General features: G+C 50.2%; 4 protein-coding genes across 4 annotated transcripts; 2 read left to right on the top strand and 2 right to left on the bottom strand.

The window, feature by feature from the left end:
- Positions 1 to 111: 111 nt before the first annotated feature.
- On the bottom strand, positions 112 to 18,123 carry LOC120956320 (mucin-2-like). The gene is made up of 9 exons (XM_049609025.1): positions 17,963 to 18,123; positions 16,717 to 17,895; positions 12,709 to 13,068; positions 9,936 to 10,297; positions 6,016 to 7,526; positions 5,431 to 5,456; positions 4,320 to 5,141; positions 4,232 to 4,250; positions 112 to 2,382 (listed from the first exon to the last, which is right to left on the bottom strand). Exons 1-9 carry the CDS (start codon positions 17,967 to 17,969, stop codon positions 237 to 239), a joined length of 6,432 nt encoding a protein of 2,143 aa, XP_049464982.1. The 5' UTR covers positions 17,970 to 18,123; the 3' UTR covers positions 112 to 236.
- On the top strand, positions 8,017 to 8,893 carry LOC120955434 (peritrophin-1-like). Its single transcript, XM_040376303.2, has 2 exons — positions 8,017 to 8,123; positions 8,199 to 8,893. The coding sequence occupies exons 1-2, from the start codon at positions 8,117 to 8,119 to the stop codon at positions 8,798 to 8,800; spliced, it is 609 nt and encodes a 202-aa protein (XP_040232237.2). The 5' UTR covers positions 8,017 to 8,116; the 3' UTR covers positions 8,801 to 8,893.
- Positions 12,528 to 13,256, bottom strand: LOC120955435 (peritrophin-1-like). The gene is made up of 2 exons (XM_040376305.2): positions 13,149 to 13,256; positions 12,528 to 13,068 (listed from the first exon to the last, which is right to left on the bottom strand). Exons 1-2 carry the CDS (start codon positions 13,153 to 13,155, stop codon positions 12,701 to 12,703), a joined length of 375 nt encoding a protein of 124 aa, XP_040232239.1. The 5' UTR covers positions 13,156 to 13,256; the 3' UTR covers positions 12,528 to 12,700.
- LOC120956319 (uncharacterized) lies at positions 14,095 to 15,937 on the top strand. The gene is made up of 2 exons (XM_040377701.2): positions 14,095 to 14,229; positions 14,293 to 15,937. The coding sequence occupies exons 1-2, from the start codon at positions 14,223 to 14,225 to the stop codon at positions 15,813 to 15,815; spliced, it is 1,530 nt and encodes a 509-aa protein (XP_040233635.2). The 5' UTR covers positions 14,095 to 14,222; the 3' UTR covers positions 15,816 to 15,937.
- Positions 18,124 to 18,618: the final 495 nt, after the last annotated feature.

The following is an 18,618-nucleotide window of genomic DNA, read 5'->3' as shown; positions in this document are numbered from 1 at the left end:
TACTGAAATTATCTGTTAGATGTCGCTCACACACAACATCACCACAATATTGCCTACCTTTAGGCGTTGAACGCACTATTTCAAATAGAGGATTGACTAACGAGTAGTAACTTTAGCTTTATTGATATTAATCCTTTATTTTGCGATATTCAGATTAGCATAATATTCTAAGTAAAGTGGTAGCCAAAACTGGGGTTCAGATTTCCAGCTTCTTCCCTTTAAAACTTCACCTTCCCTCATTTCCACCAACGGCTACATTGAGCTTTGCTCGGTACATCACAGCGTGCCTCACCGCCACTGTACTCGAGACCCTTCGGGCACTCGAGGATGCAGGCCTGGCCGGACAGGCACTCGTAGAACTGGTTGCAGTGCAGCTCGTGGCTGAAGCTCAGCGAGAAGCTGCGTTTGCCGGCCGGCGGGCAGCGCTCGGACGGTTGGCAAGCGTTCCGCTTCGACCGGCACGGTATGCACGGGCAGGTCGGACAGTTCGGATCGTCTGGCAGTATGTTCGGGTCGCAGCCGGCCAGATTGGGCCATTCGCAGCGCTGCTTCACCTTGCTCCAGTGCAGCCCGTCCGGGCACTCCTTCAGGCAGGCGTTGCCCCAGCTACACTTGTAGAACAGCGTGCAGTTGTCCGGATGGGGCAGGAACGTTTCCACCCCGTTGCCGGGCGGACAGAGCGGGTTTGGATGGCAGGCGGCGTTCTCCGGCGGATCCTCGATGATGGGCGGATACTCGCATCCAGCCTGGGACGGCCAGTCACACACGTTTTCGCGCGCGTTAAAGTGCAGCCCGGGCGGGCACCGCATCTCGCAGATGAGGCCAAAGTTGCACTTGTAGAACTTGTCGCAGTCGTCGTGCGGGAAGAAGGTTGGGTCACACTTTTCGCACTTCGGGCAGCGGCTGTCCGGGTAGCAGTTCGAGGGCGGACAGGTCGGACAATCCACCTCCGGGGTGGTGGTGATTTGCGTGGTCGTGGTGGTAATTGGCGCGGCCGTTGTAGTGGTGGTAGTTACAGGAGCCACTGTGGTGGTCGTCGTGGTGACAGGAGCTGCCGTTGTAGTGGTGGTAGTGATAGGGGCTGCCGTTGTAGTGGTGGTAGTGATAGGGGCTGCTGTAGTAGTGGTGGTAGTAACTGGAGCCACCGTGGTAGTTGTCGTAGTAACAGGAGCCGCCGTAGTAGTGGTCGTAGCGGGAGCGATCGTAGTGGTCGTTGGCTCGGGCGTTGGAGTTTCCGTATCGTCCGGATCAAAGGTGCACTCTTCGAAGATGGGGCTCCACACTAGCCCAGGCGGGCAGGCCATCTGGCAGGACGTTCCATCGCGACAGATGTAGTACCAATCGTCCCGTTCCGGGTGAGGCAGCTTCGTCGGAGGAACCGTATCCGGCACCGGACAGTCCGGGTTCGGGCGACAGTCGGGCACCTTACAGATGGGCGGCACGACCGGCGTGCAGTCGGACAGGTTGGGCGTTACACAGCGCTGGAAAACGTTACTAAACCACATGCCCACGGGACACTCGGTGATGCAGGAGTAGCCGAACGTGTTGCACGTAAAGTACGCATCGCAACGGCTCGGATGGGGGAAGGCTTTCGGTGGCAGGATCGGATCACAGTCTACCGGGCACCGCAGATCGAGGAAGCAGCCCGGCTCACAGATCTCATCGGGTAGAACAATGTTGCCATCATTGTCCAGTCCTGGCGTGGTGTTCGGCCCGGCGGTTGTTCCGGTCGGTAAATCAGCGCCCGGGGCACACTCAACCTGCTGCGGCCAAACACAAACCCTCATTTTCACGTGGAACAGTAGATTGGCCGGACAAGCGAACAGGGCCGCGCCGGACTGAGTGCATTGGTAAAACAGGCCACAGTTTTCCGGGTGTGGCAGCTTGAGGCCTGGCTTGGACGATGCGCACGGATCGACGATGGCACGACCGAGGTACGTATCGTCGAGCGAAACAATCGAGTCCTCCTTGCGCTGGCGGCAGCTATTTGCCGGCAGCTCGTTCGTACACCCACCGATGGATGCATTGTAATACTGAACGCCACAGGTCAGCAGCACGAGCTTGTCGTCCACACACTCCAGATACTTGCGACAGTCGGTCGGATGCGCTAGCGTAGTACTCTGCGAGCAGGGATCACTGAGAGCGGCACTGGGGGCTGGAAGTAGGCAGGCCGCAACCACGACCAAACACGTCGTCACACGCACAACCCATCGTGGGCAGACCATGGTGAAGCTGATTGGCTCCGGCTCGATCCGCTGGCCAGTACTAGTAGCGCCCTGTTGTCGGTGGCAGGCTTTTGTAGCCGTGGCCCGCGCCCGGTAGTCCGTTACATGTGCACACGCTGACAGATGACAAGTTGACGAGCATGGTTCTACAACACATCTCGCGTTGTTGGTTGATCATGTACAGGAAGCAAAAACGCGGCTATCCACTTCCGTTGATTGGTTCGCCTGCGGTACGGGCTATCATGTACATCGGGAGGAGGAGGAGGCGTCGGGAGCATCATCGTTTTGCAAAATAGGCGAATCGCACAGTGCAGGGTTCGCTGGTCGATTGATCGATTGATGGTGAAGTGCTGCTTTTACTTGGAATATACTGTTTAGGACATCGACTAGTCATTGGAAAGGTTGAGGAGTTGAGGAAAAAGGAATTTATTAAATGTCACGAAACTGAAGACAGAGTTGATAGCGTTACAAAATAATTAAGGTGATTTAAGGTTCGTAAGACTATGGGAAATAACGGATGGTTATTATTGATAAAGTACCTGCATATAAAGCAGCTGCCTGTTGGTTTATTGGATAGCCGCACTGGCTTTTACAAGGGAGGATGGGATCGATTCCCAATTGGAATGTGTGTTGGGACTGGAAGGAATGAGTCTTTTTCTTTTCACCTGATTTTGTGGTAACAAATGTCTTATACCCACAGCTTTCTACGACTTTGCCAACCACTGGAAGCGACGCGAAACAGCAAATAAAACAGCTCCAAAACACACTACCTTTGTATGACGTATGCTTCTGCAGGATCTGTCGCCCTTACAGTACTGACCAGTCGGTCAGCGATAGTGTTACAGAGCGTTATCTTCCTCGTTTGCTCGTCGCAACCTTACCACATTCCGGCGGAGAGGATCGATAAGATCGGTAACAGTGTTGCACCGTCTGCTAACCAGTAATCAGGCGGCTTCTCTCATACATGTGAACCGTGACAAAGGCAACAAAACAAACAAACAGAGAAAAAAACGTGATAACACACGCTTCTGGTGTTACGTTTATTTTTAAAGTGTGCTTCTATTTCCTGCCAGATTTGGTTGGGTACACCTCACGCTAAGACAGACTGACGAACACGGTAGGTGCCGCTGTAGGTGCCGTCGGGACGAAGATGCACTGTTTCAGCCGGTTGTACCATCGTTGACCCTCTGGACATCGAAGCCGCAGGATACGTCTGTACAGTACCTCCACGAAGGGTAGATCGCCCGGTTTGAAGGTGGTGGTTTCCTCTTGTCCGACACAACCAGTAAACGCCAGCAGAAGGAGAATAAGTGTACACAGAGCGAAGATAGCCAGCTTTGCCATGATACGTTTGCCGTTATGGGAGCTAATTCGATACAACCTTCTAGTTGAATGATGTTTTCTTGACTGTTTTGCTCAATCGTATGCGATATGGAACGAAATCAGGCAAAGGTAATAAATCTTCCTTTGGGCCATAAACGAAATACGCGTATTGAATCCGATAGACGGTAAAGCAACTTCCGGCATTTCCTTGTACGATACTGGTGTCTTATGTCTAGACTGGCTTGATCGCAATCTATCCCAAACCTTGGTCAAAACAGACTGAAATAGCTTATTTTTGTCATAAAAGTTGATAATGTTCCATGAAAACGGTATTTAAAAATTGGAACCAAACCGAAACTTCCATTCCACATACTTTCACCGATAATGAGTTTGGATCGTCTGCCAAAAAAACAACAAAAGTCTACACAAAGTAGAGATTTAACGCGATCAGTTTCTCACCCAGACGTGGTTATTGTTGGATTTATTGCTAGGAAGGGTGCCTTCGTATTGGGCCATTACACTAAGCCTCGACTAGCTGATAAGAGCTGCGCCACACGGGCACGGAATTGATTGGCACCTTTAAATAATCGCCACGACACACAGGCGCACGAAGACGCACGGGTTTTAACGGAGATTATAAATATGGTTTTATTGCTTTATGGGTGTAAGCTTAAGCGATATACAGTTTGGGTATGGATTGGACTACGTAGGCAGGCGCAACAGCGAACATAGCATGTGTGTGGTGCGACCTGAAGACTTGCGCATTTGCTTACGCCATTCCATGGCTAGTGCGCAGAGCTCGAACGCGGGGATGCATCCCAACGGGTGCTGGGGCCGCCGTGGGGACGGTAGGTACTGACGGACCGGCCGTCGGTACGGTAGGTACTGTCGCATCGGCGGTCGTGCTGCCCGCAACGGTCGTGCTACCGACCACGGTTGTACTAGGTGTTGGGGCCGTCGGAATTGGGCTCGGGGCAGTCGGTATGGTAGCGGTGGAGGTATATGTTGGGGCGGTGGGAACTTCCACGGTCGTGGGCGATACGGTGGTAGTGGCTGCCGTTGTAGTAGTGGTGTCGATGGGTGCTGTCGTAGGTGCGGTAGTTGGTGCGGTAGTTGGTGCGGTAGTTGGTACTCCCGTAGGTCCGGGTGTTGGGGCCGTCGGTACAGTAGTGGCCGCTGCAGTAGTAGTAGTAGTAGTGAATGCAGTTGTCGTAGTGGTAGTGGCAGACGTAGTAGTAGATACGGTGGTAGGTGGTGTTGTGGTAGTCGGTTGCGTTGGAGCAGTAGTTGGAGACGCCGTCGATACTGTGGTCGGGATAGTGGGGATAGCCGTTGTTCCCGATCCAAGGGTACACTGCGCGTAGTAAGGATGGTCGCAGCGTTGCAGTTGGAATCCGAAGTGTTGGTTCACGGGGCACGATTTCAGGTATTTTTTGCCATAGGAGCAGGTGTAGAACAGGCCACAATCGGTTTCGTGCGGTAGATGAAAGGGCGGATTATCCACCAGCGGGCACCGGGGATCTGGTTCCTGTGCGCTCACAAACGCGAGCGTTGCGAGGAATGCCACAATGACACACTTCCACATTTTTGTAGCTACTCACGCACACACACAGACTTTTACACAAGGACAGAGCACCGTTTGTGGCAAACCGCACACGATCAACGTAAACCGAATAACTGGAAGCCGTGGCAATGGTAGCTCATCTTTTATAGCCTTTTAACCGCACAATTGAACGCTATGCTGGCTTCCGTCTGCGTAATCCACTGTTTCTGGCGATAAGATATACGCCCATATATATCGTTGCCGAAAGTGTTTTCCGACAGCAACAGTGCGCGTCAGATGTGCAGATTAAAGGCACGTCTACCGCGATACTGAGCCAACCATCATGAACCTGCAGCTCGACCGTGCTGTTCAAGAAGGGTGTAAGCTATGATAATACGTATATTTTCTCCGACTTCAGTGTGATGTAACCGAAAGGAGGAAATTATCTTCGTGCAGCGTCATAATAATCATTATTTTTAGCCGTTCCGCGATCAATTCTATAGTTACAACTCGCACATTTTTGTGATTGCGATCAATGATTTGTGACAATGAATGCGAGCAATGGCGCCTGAAGGTATGCATGCATACACTTGCTATACGCTTGGCTACGTTGGCGTGTCGTGGCACTTGCTTCGCATCCCATGCCACTACCGGTGAACTCCGGATGAATCATACTGAATTTTGCCACCATCTTCTAATACGATTCGAGAATTCGATCAGACAAAAGGTCCTGTTTACGCATATTAGATAGCAACGGAATGAATGTTATAAATGAAAGATTGTATCTAAGTAATCCATTTCAACGCATTGCATAACTAGCAGGCGTTTTTTGTATACCTATTCGCACTGTTATATTTGTTGTATTTGTTCAAATTACCAAACTTTGACCGGTTTTACAAAATCATAAATATATCTGGATCATGCTACTGTTCATTAGGCTCTTCCGATTCAGGAGAAGGCGTTTCCGGTTCAGGCGTTATCGGAGCAGCAGTTGGCGTTTCTGAAGTAGGTGGTTCCGGAGCGGGAGTAGGTGGTTCCGGAGTAGATGTTTCTGGAGTAGGTGGCTCCGGAGTAGGTGTTTCCGGAGCAGGAGTAGGCGTTTCCGGATCAGGCGTTTCTGGATCAGGAGTAGGTGGTTCCGGAGTAGGTGTTTCTGGAGTAGGTGGCTCCGGAGTAGGTGTTTCCGGAGCAGGAGTAGGCGTTTCCGGATCAGGCGTTTCTGGATCAGGAGTAGGTGGTTCCGGAGTAGGTGTTTCTGGAGTAGGAGTAGGTGGTTCCGGAGTAGGAGTAGGCGTTTCCGGATCAGGCGTTTCTGGAGTAGGAGTTGGTGATTCCGGAGTAGGAGTAGGCGTTTCCGGATCAGGTGTTTCCGGAGTAGGAGTAGGTGTTTCCGGATCAGGTGTTTCCGGAGTAGGAGTAGGCGGTTCCGGAGTGGGAGTAGGTGGTTCTGGATCAGGTGTTTCCGGAGTAGGAGTAGGCGTTTCCGGATCAGGCGTTTCTGGAGTAGGAGTAGGTGATTCCGTAGTAGGAGTAGGCGTTTCCGGATCAGGAGTTTCAGGAGTAGGAGTAGGCGTCTCTGGATCAGGCGTTTCCGGATCAGGTGTTTCCGGAGTAGGAGTAGGCGTCTCTGGATCAGGCGTTTCCGGATCAGGTGTTTCCGGAGTAGGAGTAGGTGTTTCCGGATCAGGCGTTTCCGGATCAGGTGTTTCCGGAGTGGGAGTAGGCGGTTCCGGAGTAGGAGTAGGTGGTTCCGGATCAGGTGTTTCCGGAGCAGGAGTAGCCTCTTCGGTCGTGGTGATGGGAGGAGTGGCAGTAGTAGGCGCTGCAGTTGGTACCGTTGGTGGTGCGGCTGTTCCAACCGTGGGAACGGTAATGGTAGGCTCGATTGATATCGTGCTGGTTGTCGTTTCCTGCTCGGACGTGGACTCAGTAACAGTAAATTCTGGAACAGTGGGTAGTGATGGTCCTGTCCAATCAGTTGTGGTACTTAGCGTAGGCACAACCGTCAAACTGGTTGGTGACGTTAGGGTCGGTGTGGTTGGCACTGTTGGACCGGGTGGGCCGGTCGGATTGGGTTGCAACGTGGTAAAGTTAGGATCACATTGTGCCACTTCCGGTGACTCGCAGCGCAGCGTTACTGGTGAAAAATGTTCTCCGTTAAAGCACGACAGCAGATACTTGTTGCCATTCGAGCAGATGTAGTACAGGGTGCAGTCGCTTTCGTGAGGAAAAGCTTGGTCCGCAACACCATCGCAAACTACCGTTTGGCCGGCGAGGCAATCGAGCATGCCAACCAAAAGCAAGGCGATAATCTTTAGATGTACCGACATCGTACCAGAAGTCGTGGAGAGCGATTCTAACCGAACAACACGCGACCCGGAACAGAACTGTTCGGGTGTGTTTGACTGCCGGCTGCATGGTTGGAAGCTTGCAGACTACACTATCTAATCTGCTAAGCTACTGATATAGTAAGTTTATGGGAGGATATTGCTGGAACAGATCCTCAATCTCGTTTTGGGGGAGGGTTCGTAGCTTACGGGTGCATTCAGCCTGCCGCTATCACCGTCACGAGTATGGCCTGGTTATAGAGCGAATTCGATTTTCTTGTTTTGCGATCGATGTTTTCTAGTTCGACGATTGTGTACTTTAGACGACAGGAAGAGGCGATAAGATAGGGCGTCATTCGCCACAGGCACCCTGAATAGCTCTCACCCAAGACAGTGGGCCTTAGTCAGTGGTCCATAAAGAAAACAGCGGTACTGTTTGGTAGCACCCGCACCCGCATCATGCAACAAAAAGGAACAACCGCAAACATGTAATGTATCGTTAATTGGTACACCAGTTTTAACTTTAACAAACAACGCACCGCGAACGAACATCCAACGATTAAGAATGGCATGTAGCACTTTGGCAAACGCGCTAGAACGTAACCTTCAGCACCGTCGCTATATAAAGCTTCTATTCTGCCTGCTGTGATTGCATTCCATTTTAGTTTGAACACAGTGCGAACTGCAACACAACCAAAATGCGAGGTAAAGTCCTTACTAAAAGCGTTAGGTGAGTGATGAGTGTGGTGTTTAACCGGAAAGCTCTTCCCTTTCCTGCAGGTATGTTTGTAGCAATTTTGGTCCCACTGGCGCTGGCCACCGTGCTGGAGGCGAAGGTTTTGGCCACTCGCGACCCACGATGTCCCCGTGTGGACGATCCGGAACGTACGGTCCACCTGACACATCCAACCGATTGCAACCGTTTTCTGGTCTGCTCGTCCGGCATGGCTTACGAGATGCGCTGCCCGGACGGGTTAGAGTACGATGTGGAACAGAGCAGCTGTGATTACGATTATCTCGTGCGCTGCTCGATCGAGGGACGTATACCGATGAAGCAGGCCAACTATGGGTTCGAGATGCCGCTGGAGCAGCTCGCCCTAAACCGCCCATCGTGGAACGATCAGCAGGAGGAACCGCGCGTTGACTCACCGCCTCAGCCAGTGCCACAGTACAAACCGGCCATCAGTGTCGTTGATGCGCGCTGCCCCCGGACGGACGATCCGATGAAACCGATCCATCTGCCGCGCACTGGCAACTGTGGCAAGTTCATGAAGTGCTTCGGTGGCCGTGCCTACGAGATGGACTGTCCGGCCGGGTTGGAGTTCGATGCGAAGAATGGCCGTTGCGAGTACCCGGCATTGGCCCGGTGCAGCCGGCTGTGAGGTTTGTTACCTTTGTGCCAATCGTCCGGCTAGGTCAGTATTATCTGTGAATAAAGATCACTTGCTGTGTGGCAAGTGTTGTGCAGACGATAATGGTTTTGGATGCAAACAGCAATTTATAGATAACAGCAGGGTCCTTAATAAGAGGAATAAGGGGATTAATCATGCAGCGCATGGTTTCGATATGTACAATGTCTACACGAAAATAGGTAACTATCAGCATTGACATAAACGCTTGAGGTACTAAGAAGTGTAGTAATGACGATGGTTGAGTAGGTTAGCTTCTTCTTTTTCTTCTTCTTTGGCTCAACGGCCGTTGTCGGTCAAGGCCTGCCTGTACGCCATTTGTGGGCTTGGCTTTCAGTGACTTATGGATAGTCAGTGCTACGCATGGCGGCGGCACAGTCCATATGGGACTTGAACCCATGACGGGCATGTTGTTACGTCGTACGAGCTGACGACTGTATCACGAGACCGGCTCTAGCAGTTAGCTAATAGATTATAATTTTAATAATTGGGAATCTTGGGTGTCTATGCAAATTATGCTTCTTCTTCTTTGTGTTCTTCTTCTTCTTCTTTTTGGCGTAATTTCCTTCGTGGACATGTTAGCCTATATAGGCTTTCGAGACTTATTCAGCACCATGCTGGTGGATAGTCAAGCCCTTGCTACGGGGGACGGTCCATTCTAGGCTTGAACCCATAACGGGCCTATTTCGAGTTGACGACTGTATCACGGGACCGCGAATACCGCGTGGACTTGTGGTAGTGCTTATCAATATTCTTGTCTTTTTCTACTTCTCTATCTTCTTCTTTCGATTGCTTGGGTACATCGACGATGAAAATACCAAATAAAATTGTTGTTTTTTTTTTCTAATCTGTATGATCTTTCATTGGAGCGCGTCTTTCACTATTGAAGCTTGCACCGATTTAACCCAAGTGATGAAAACAAAATAGAGCAAAATAGATTTCAGAGCAAAAACCAGATACTTTATTCAACCAATGTCCGGATGCTTCCGGTGGTAGCATCTACAGCCACGCGCTAGGAACTTTGCACACAATTGTGTGCTGTCCGCTAGTTAGCAGGGAGTTAGAAGCGCGAGCACTGGGCCAGGGCGGGATAGTCGCAACGGTTCACCTTCGAGCCGAACTCGAGCCCGGCCGGGCAGTCCATCTCGTAGGCGCGGCCACCGAAGCACTTCATGAACTTGCCACAGTTTCCGTTCACTGGCAGATGGACCGGCTTCATCGGGTCGTCGGCACGGGGGCAGCGGGCATCAACGATGCCGGGCACGATCTTGTAACCGTCGGCGGTCAGCTGCTCGCTCTGGGGCTGGGCCTGGTACTGGGGCTGGTACTGGTACTGGGTGTCGTACTGTGGCTGCATGTTGTACGCCTCGAAGCGGGGCTCCTGCGGCATGTTGTACGCGTTGTACGACATTTCCGGGTACTGGGGGGCGGCCGCGACGCCAGCCACGATGACAGCGAGAACGATGAAAGCTGCAAGAGAGTGCGAGAACACGTGTGAACGGTAGGCTTAAACTATTTGAGCCACCCTGCAGCTGCCTTTGCCTTACCCTGCATTGTTGCTGTTGATTGGTTGAAGGGATGCGTTTGGGACAGCTTTGGAAATGACTTGCTACCAAATGATACCTTCTCCTTGGCCGGCCCGATGCTTTTATACAAAACTTTGAAAGTAATTTGCCTAATTGATACGTTTGCTTCCACTAATTGGTACCAGCGCAGCATCGGGGGGAGGGATCGACGCTACGCTTTTTACGCCACTATCGATGACATCGTATCTTCTCGGGTGCGTTTGTTATCGCGCGGTTCTACGAAAACGCAACAAAAGCGTACGAACCATTACGCGGTACTTTCCGAACATCTTGTTCGTTGTTTACTGGTTGTACGCATACCATCCTCCTTACAAAGTTCCGGGTGTTGCCCAAATAATGCCCAGCCGGAATTGGTCTATTTCAGACTAAAAATGGATTTCGTTCATTTATTCATAGTAGCAGAAGTCAATTAAAGATTCTTTTACTTATCCGGCGCTACAGCCGCTCTGCGATCTTATCAGGAGTCTGAAATCACTCACGGTCTCGTGCCTTCGTCTGCCACTCCGTTATCCTCTATGAATATTCTATACTTATGGTATATCGTAACGGATTTAGTTCGAAAAGTGTAAGGTACACCATAATCCTGTATTAAAGTCGAATCGTGCCTAAAGTCTCCTTAAACATTAACAAAGAATGACATGACATTGCCGGTCTCGCGGTGCATTCGTCGAATAGCACGATTTAACAATATGTTCGTCATGAGCGGGTTCAAGCCCTGAATGGACTGTGCTTCTACGTAGGACTGACTATCCTGCTTTGGGTAATCAATTAATCATTGAAAGCCAAACCCCACTAGTGGCACTGGTAGACTTTGACCGTCAACGGTTGTTGAGCTAATGAAGAAGAAGAAGGTGAAAGAATGACATAAACCTGGGCAATATCGGCATGATCTATTTCATTATCTTTAGCAATACAATCTTAGTCGCGCTTTAGGCCTGCGTTAATCATGAATGTCCTTGGCTATCTTTGACTTTTAAGTGTACTCATAGCAAGATAGTCAGTCGTGCGTATAGGGGATTTGACCCAGTCGGGGCTTCAACCCATGCCGGGTATGTTGTTCGAGATGACGACTATTCGATGCAACTGACATGATCGCATCGTTTTTAATCCCCATTTAGAACAAGGAGGTATTTAGAATACATACAAAATGTGGGTAATAGGGAACTTTTGGGACAGCTTTAGTTAGTTTTTTTCATGCGAAAACTTTTGTTATCATCAATACTGTCCTTTGTGGTTAGTTTGCTTTAACCTGGGGGATGCTCAGAATATCTAGGATAATAATGTGGACAAACAAAGGCTCTGCCAGGTGGATGGGAAAAGTGCTGTATTCTGTGAAGACTGGATCTCTTTTCCAAGCATTAACGAAGGTCGTATTACCAAAAATATTACAAGACTTGACTTTATTGGGCATAGCGTTCCTAGAGTCAAAAACAGTTGACAATAAATCCTATTATGAAGTTGTTATGGACCATTACATGCACTCTACTCGGGAAAGAATAGATGAAAGCAGTGCTAGAGCGTCAATAGAACCCCAAATTGACATGTGCACAAAAGACACTGATAAGCTTTTCGTGTGTTTAAATGTTCAAAAGATTCGAAAGATTAAATAATAAGCATCTAGGTGTATCAGGAGGACCAGATGTGCTACATAAGGCCAGAACAATCTTGCAGATGTAAGCGAGTGCTCAAATTATTCAAATTAAACTTAGAAAGAAGGCACACGGATGTCGTCGTTGCTGTCGTCGAGTCGTTGTCTTGTCCATAACACATGAAGCCATAAATTTCTAAGCTCGAATGAACTGAAATCCTCCAACTATGCTGCACTGTACTGTACAACAGCCAAGCTATGTTTACGATCGGTCCTCAATGCTATCCTCTGATCGATCGATTATAAATTTAAAACCTGGGATTTATAAATGGGATTATAGCGAGCTTGTTCTTAAGCCGCACTTTTTACAAAACAAGCTATTAGTGCTTACTGGAATGCAGCTTTCAAAGGCCTAATTTCTCCCATAGCATTAAGCTCCCTTGGAAGGAACGAATATCTCCACTTTTACCCATCCCTTTGTCACTTCAACCATCAAATTCGATGCAAATAATCAGTAACCAGTGAATTCAATTGGCATTACGAAGGTGTTTTATTGATTACAAGTAAGCTAATACCACCGGCTAGTCTTGCGACGTTTCCATGACTCATAACTCGTTTGCGCTTTTCTGTTTGTTTTCCTGTCGTTTTTCCCTTTTGTCGTTCTCGCTCGATCGCTGTGCACGGGGTGGGCAAACACATCTAGACACGGCACTGAGCCACGGCCGGATAGTCGCAACGGTTCATGCGAGCGCTGAACTCCAGACCGGCCGGGCAGTCCATGACGAAGCCCAGACCGCCGGTACACTTCAGGAACTGGTTGCAGTGGCCGGCGTACGGCAGATGGACCGGGCGCATCGGATCGTCCGTACGGGGGCAGCGCGCATCCGGGATGGCCTTGGTCGGGGCTTGGTTGTTGTTGTACTGGCCATTGTTGTACTGCGGGTTGTACTGCTGGTTGTACTGCTGGTTGTACTGCTGGTTGTAGTCTTGCGGGATGCCCACCTGGTAGTAGCTGTTGTAGTCGTACTGGGCCGACACACAAGCAATGAGGCACAGTGCAATGATGGCTGAGAAAGAAAAGAAAACAACCCAGTTAGAACCTCGAGAGACCATTCTAACACACCAAACTCTGCTCGTAAAATGTTACCTTTCATTTTTATGATTCGTTTGCTTCTTGCGCTGAACGTTGATCGAAACTGGTGGAACTCGAATGGTGAAGCAGTAGCGACGCCCGGTGTCTATTTATACGATCTTTTGCGTAGCGAGCTTTACATAACGCAAGTTGGCCGCGCGCAAACTTATTAGTTAGAATGTATTTCGCTGTTCCACGCATCTTGTCGGCTCGTTCTTTATCGCAAGGGAAAGATTTCTCGGTTTCGATTACTTACATTTGTAAGTTCGGCGGTACAGAACTACGGTACCGGAGCAGCTGCTCGATAAATAAGCATATGTAAAGGTGGGCATCGAGCAATCGAGCCTTGAGATTGCATAACAGGCTAATTGATGCTAGCGTTGATTAATGTTTATTAGATTCCCATTAAAGCATAAAAAATGAAACATTGTATTGATATTTTGATGTTTTGCACTTTTCATTTTATTAGTAAAATACTTCACACAGATGGAGATCGTAAAAAGAGAGAGCGAGTTGTGTGTAATACTGTTATTAATATAGCGTGATATTCACTTAATCTAGGGACATACGCTTAACTCTTACCTCCTGATGCTGTCATAACTTCTTGTCATACTTAATCCTCACGCCAATACCGTTCTCCGATCGCTTGTTCCAGTAAGAACATGGCCAACCTACCTGCAATGGACGATCACCTGACACTATCATTCTTTGCATCGCGGTGAAAGTGAGGCACCTTGAGCATCGAGGTCTCAATTTTTGGACGAGCAGTTCCGGTAGCAAACCGGTAGTTTTGGCTACCTTTTACGCACTTTCCGATTCGTCCTGCGATAAACGAGGGTTACAGAACTTTCACATTACCCATGACCTGAAACGTCCATTACCATACGATTCCGGGAAGCGTGGTTCAAAATTTTCACCCTAAAAACGATGCACAGGGTCGCGCTTCGATAAGATAACCTGAAGCGTGTGCCGCGGTGCCGCCCGTGTGAGCGCGTCTGCGGGCAAAAGGTTATAAAATGTAAATGATTTGCCAGTGAGAGCAACAAAAAAGCGACAGAACGCTAGCTACGCATTACAAAAACGACGACAATGCGAGGTAAATAGGTGCTGAGATTCTCCCAAACGGTTTACTGCATGTGTGATTCTCCTTCTCTCGTAGGTGTCACTATGTCTGTAGGTACACCGGTCACCGTAGCGGTGATACTCGGTCTCTGTACCATCCTGGAAGCAACGTATCTGGAGCGCCCACTATGGGTGGCGGACAAGGGCAGACCCCAGTCGGTGTCCTTTGCCCAGGAGCAAGCGCGTACCGGTCAGGCGGTACAAGCGGCAAATGAACAGTCCTGGATGATTCCCGAACCCTACTATCCATCACGCACCGCAACGGGTTCGGATGGCTTCGAGAGTCTGCCTCAGCGGTCTCAGGAACAGTCGAATGTTGAGCAGAAGGTGCGCGAGGAACGTCCAATGGTTGAGAGTTTCCAGCCCAACTGGCCGTACGAACATCAGGAAATGTACTACGGACAGGGTGCGGCAGGTGAGCTGCAATCTTCGTGGCTACCCGAGCAAGAAAAGCACGTCGAACTGCCCAAACCGTCGGAACCAACAGTGGTGGATGCGTGGAACCAGTTCCAACAAAAGCCTGACTTTGAATATCCTGCGTTTAATGGGCAGCAAACGTGGCAGATGGAACCGAAGCCGGAAGCCGCTCAGCCTCAAGCTGGACAGGAAGAGCATCAATCGTACCAGTCCAAACCGGAAGCACAGCCGGAACCGTACCCACCGAAGGTGCAAGAAATGCCACAAACTTATGGAAATCCACAAGCGGGATACGAGCCATCGTACCAGGGCCAGCAAGCTTACAACTCATATCCACCACGGCCAGAGCTGTACCGACCAGTGCCGTCCTATCCTAGCTATCCAACCCAATTCTATGGCCAACAGTCGTTCCAATACATGCCCGAGCCGGTGTATGAGATGCAAGTACCGGTCAATAGAAAACCTGCCGTCCCGTCGATGAAGCCTCAGTCCGAACCTACCCGTGTGAGCAAACCACAGCCGGAACAGGGTCCCAAACCAGACTACTACCCGTACCAACCACAGGAATGGTATCCGTACCAAATGCCCACGCAAGAGCGGCAAGCCTCCATGCAAGTCGAGCCGGATGCACGTGCGCAATCCAATCTGGCCGTACAGCCAACCTACCCGCGTGAACAGCAAGTGCCGAATCGTCCTGCCCCCGTGGATCGTGCTCCTCAGCCAAATCGCAAGCCCGTTCAACCGGCAAGGCCAGTTGCCCCGCGGCCAAGCCGTCCGATTGAGCGTCAACCGGAACAACCGATCGTAACCGTCCCGTCGGCACCGTGGGAAATGCAGTACAAACCGATCGAGGCACCGAAACCGAGACCACCGGTGCAGCGGCCATCGTACTACGAGGATGCCGATGATGACGATAGTGAGGTGGTGGTAAAGTACGAGAAACCGATCACTCGCATGGATGCGCGCTGTCCGCGCGATGACGATCCGGCCAAGCCGGTTCACTTCCCGAGCGCGACCAGTTGCGTCAAGTTCCAGAAGTGTTTCAACGGCATCGCGTACGAGATGAGCTGCCCGCCTGGGTTGGAGTTCGACGCGAAGAACAACCGGTGCGACTATCCGGCACGTGCCAGATGCTCGATTTAGAAACAGTGAGAGTACAATAAATGGTGAACGCTTCTGCTTCTGTGGAAAAAAAGGAAAAGTTATGAGCAAACAGTTTTTGTTTTCTTTTTGATAGCTTACTAAAATAAAATCGAACAAGCATAATAAGAGTACTGTTGTGTTTTTATTAGAATCAAAGCGAGGGGATGCGAAAGTCATAAACAAACTGATAATAAGAATTGAACCTGTTACTATGATTGGACTCATTATACTGTATCAGTATTAAGATCGTCCAGTCGGACCAGTTTCGTGGTATAGTTGTCAAGTCGTTGTATACAACCTAACAACAGGGGTCCGTCTTGAGTTCAAGTCCCGTTTGGATCGAGTCCCCTCCGATTCGAAGGACTAATGACACTAAACAAAGGATTTTTTAATTTAGGACTTTTTGACCATCGACTATAGTTGATGTGTGCCATGTATATGAAGAACAAGAAGAAACTTGACCATGTGCCATGTGTGTAGTGTTGTCAACTAAAAGGAATCAACTCTACCAAGCAACTAAGGGTAGGCTCTTTGTTAGTTCTTTGAAGTGGCGTCATCTGTTGAGTAGTTACTGAATCAGCCATTAAGTAGAAACTGTTTTCGATTATTTTTTGGGTATTCAGACTTCAGAGAAGAGTCATTATATTTTATAGATCTTTAACGGACAATGTTCGTTGCTCTTAAATACGTTCTAACGTTCATTCAACAAACAATTTTTGATAAAACCATTTCATTTGCTCACTTTTGTGTATGTACCATTTATTGTCAACTCATCTATTCACGCGCTTGGAATGTTTCTATGTGTGTGTGTTGTGTGTGTGTGTCTATCGAACAAATAAATACTTCCTTAACTCTACTTCTAACCTCCCTTCATCCGGAACGCCACCGCCACCATCCTAGCTACCGCGAATCGTACACTTGGCCACCTTCGGGTAGTCGCACCGATCGTACCGCACGCTCCAGTGCTGCCCGGCCGGGCACAGGATCAGATAGGCGCGCCCATCGTAGCACTTGTAGAACTTGCCGCAATCCCGCGGATGGATGAAGTGGATCGGTTCGGTCGGATCGTCCGTCTGCGGGCAGCGTCCATCCTTAATGCCCTCAATCATCTCGCGCTGCTCCGGCGTCCATTCGGCCGAATCGAGCGGAATGTCGTCCAGATAGTAGTCATCGTCGTAGTAGTAATCATCGCTGGCAGCCGCCTTGCCCAAGCTTTTGCGGCTCTTCTTCTGCACCGAGCACTGGGCAAACTGGGGATAGTCGCAGCGGTTAATGCGCATCCCAAACTCTTGCCCCACCGGACAGTCGATCGTGTAGGCGCGCCCATCGAAGCACTTCATGAACTTGCGACAGTCGGTCGGATGGGACAGATGGATCGGGCGGTAGGGATCGTCAAACTTGGGACAGCGCACATCGTTCACGCCGGAATCGTAGTTGAAGCCAGCTTTCACTGGCTTAGCAAAGCCGACGGATGAATCGTCGTTGGTCTGCTCTGGTTGTTGTTCAGTTTTCTCCACAACCTTCTGCTTGTCACCCTCAGTGGCTGGCTTTTCCGCTTGCCGACCCAGAGAGCACCGTGCAAGGGACGGATAGTCGCAACGGTTCAGCCGAATGCCCCACTCCTGCCCAATTGGACACTCGAGCTCGAATGCGCGGCCATCGAAACACTTGAAGAACCGTCTACAGTCCGTGGGGTGCGCCAGGTGAGTCGGATTCATTGGATCATCGAACCGCGGGCACCGTGTATCGACCTGTCCCGCATCGTAGCTAAAGCCGGCCGGCTGAGGCTTCACGTAACCCTGCTGGCAGCGGGCAAAGATGGGATAGTCACAGCGCTGCAGCTGCACACCGTACTCTTGGCCGGGCGGGCAGCTGATCGTGAAGGCACGCCCGTTGAAGCACTTCTGGAACTTGGTACAATCGGTCGGGATGGCTAGATGGACTGGGCTCATCGGGTTGTCGTACTGCGGGCAGCGCCCATCCGGAATGCCATCTTCGTACTTGAACGTATCGGCGTGGGCAGGCAGCGCAATGCCACACACCAGCAGCAGCACCGCGATCGTCAGCAATGGCTGAAACACTGCACAGAAGGCTGGTTAATCACTGAAGGCACACTAGCCACACAGGCCTAAGCCTGCTCGACTTACCGTTCATGGTGAAAGAAACTGTCCACCTCCGTGTGTGCGTTGTTTGATTACAGTGCTCCGTGGATCGAAAATTAAAGCAACCTATCACCGACCAGCGTAAACCGTGCCTGAATGGTGCCTCACCGCTCACTGTCTTTCGTATTTATAGCACCTTCGAGACCTTCGAGACCATCGTTGAGGATGGTTATTCCCACCGGACGAATGCCGTTGTTATCCTTCGCACGTTAATGTATGGAATGTACAATGGCCCGTGATGACTCACTCGCTTGCTAGTACTGTGTGTGTGTGTAGGTATTTTTATCAATCAAAACAACTAGCTGCTTGAACGATTGTGAGCTGCTGGACAGTGTCCAGCACTCACCCAAACGTAAACACAAACACACCTCGGGAACATCGAAATGGCATTTACCTTGATCTGCATCTGCATCTTGATACGATCTGATGACTAACTGAAGAGTGTTGTTCCACTGTCCTTCTGCTGGACACGGGGTGTAGGGTGTGTATGGTGGGAACGGTGTATCCGGCACGAGTGTGTTAGCATGTTTCCCCGTAGTTGCACCTCGCCCGATATCGATCAACAATGAAAGCTATTCGGAGTACCGGAAGTACAGCGGACCGGGCCAATGCCCGTGGGTTGTTGTGATGACGACTTTGCA

This window comes from Anopheles coluzzii, chromosome 3 (assembly GCF_943734685.1).
Source record: "Anopheles coluzzii chromosome 3, AcolN3, whole genome shotgun sequence".
NCBI classification, from domain to species: domain Eukaryota; kingdom Metazoa; phylum Arthropoda; class Insecta; order Diptera; family Culicidae; genus Anopheles; species Anopheles coluzzii.
The sequence above is the reverse complement of the archived record's forward strand: the minus strand, read 5'-3'. Positions and strand labels throughout refer to the sequence as shown.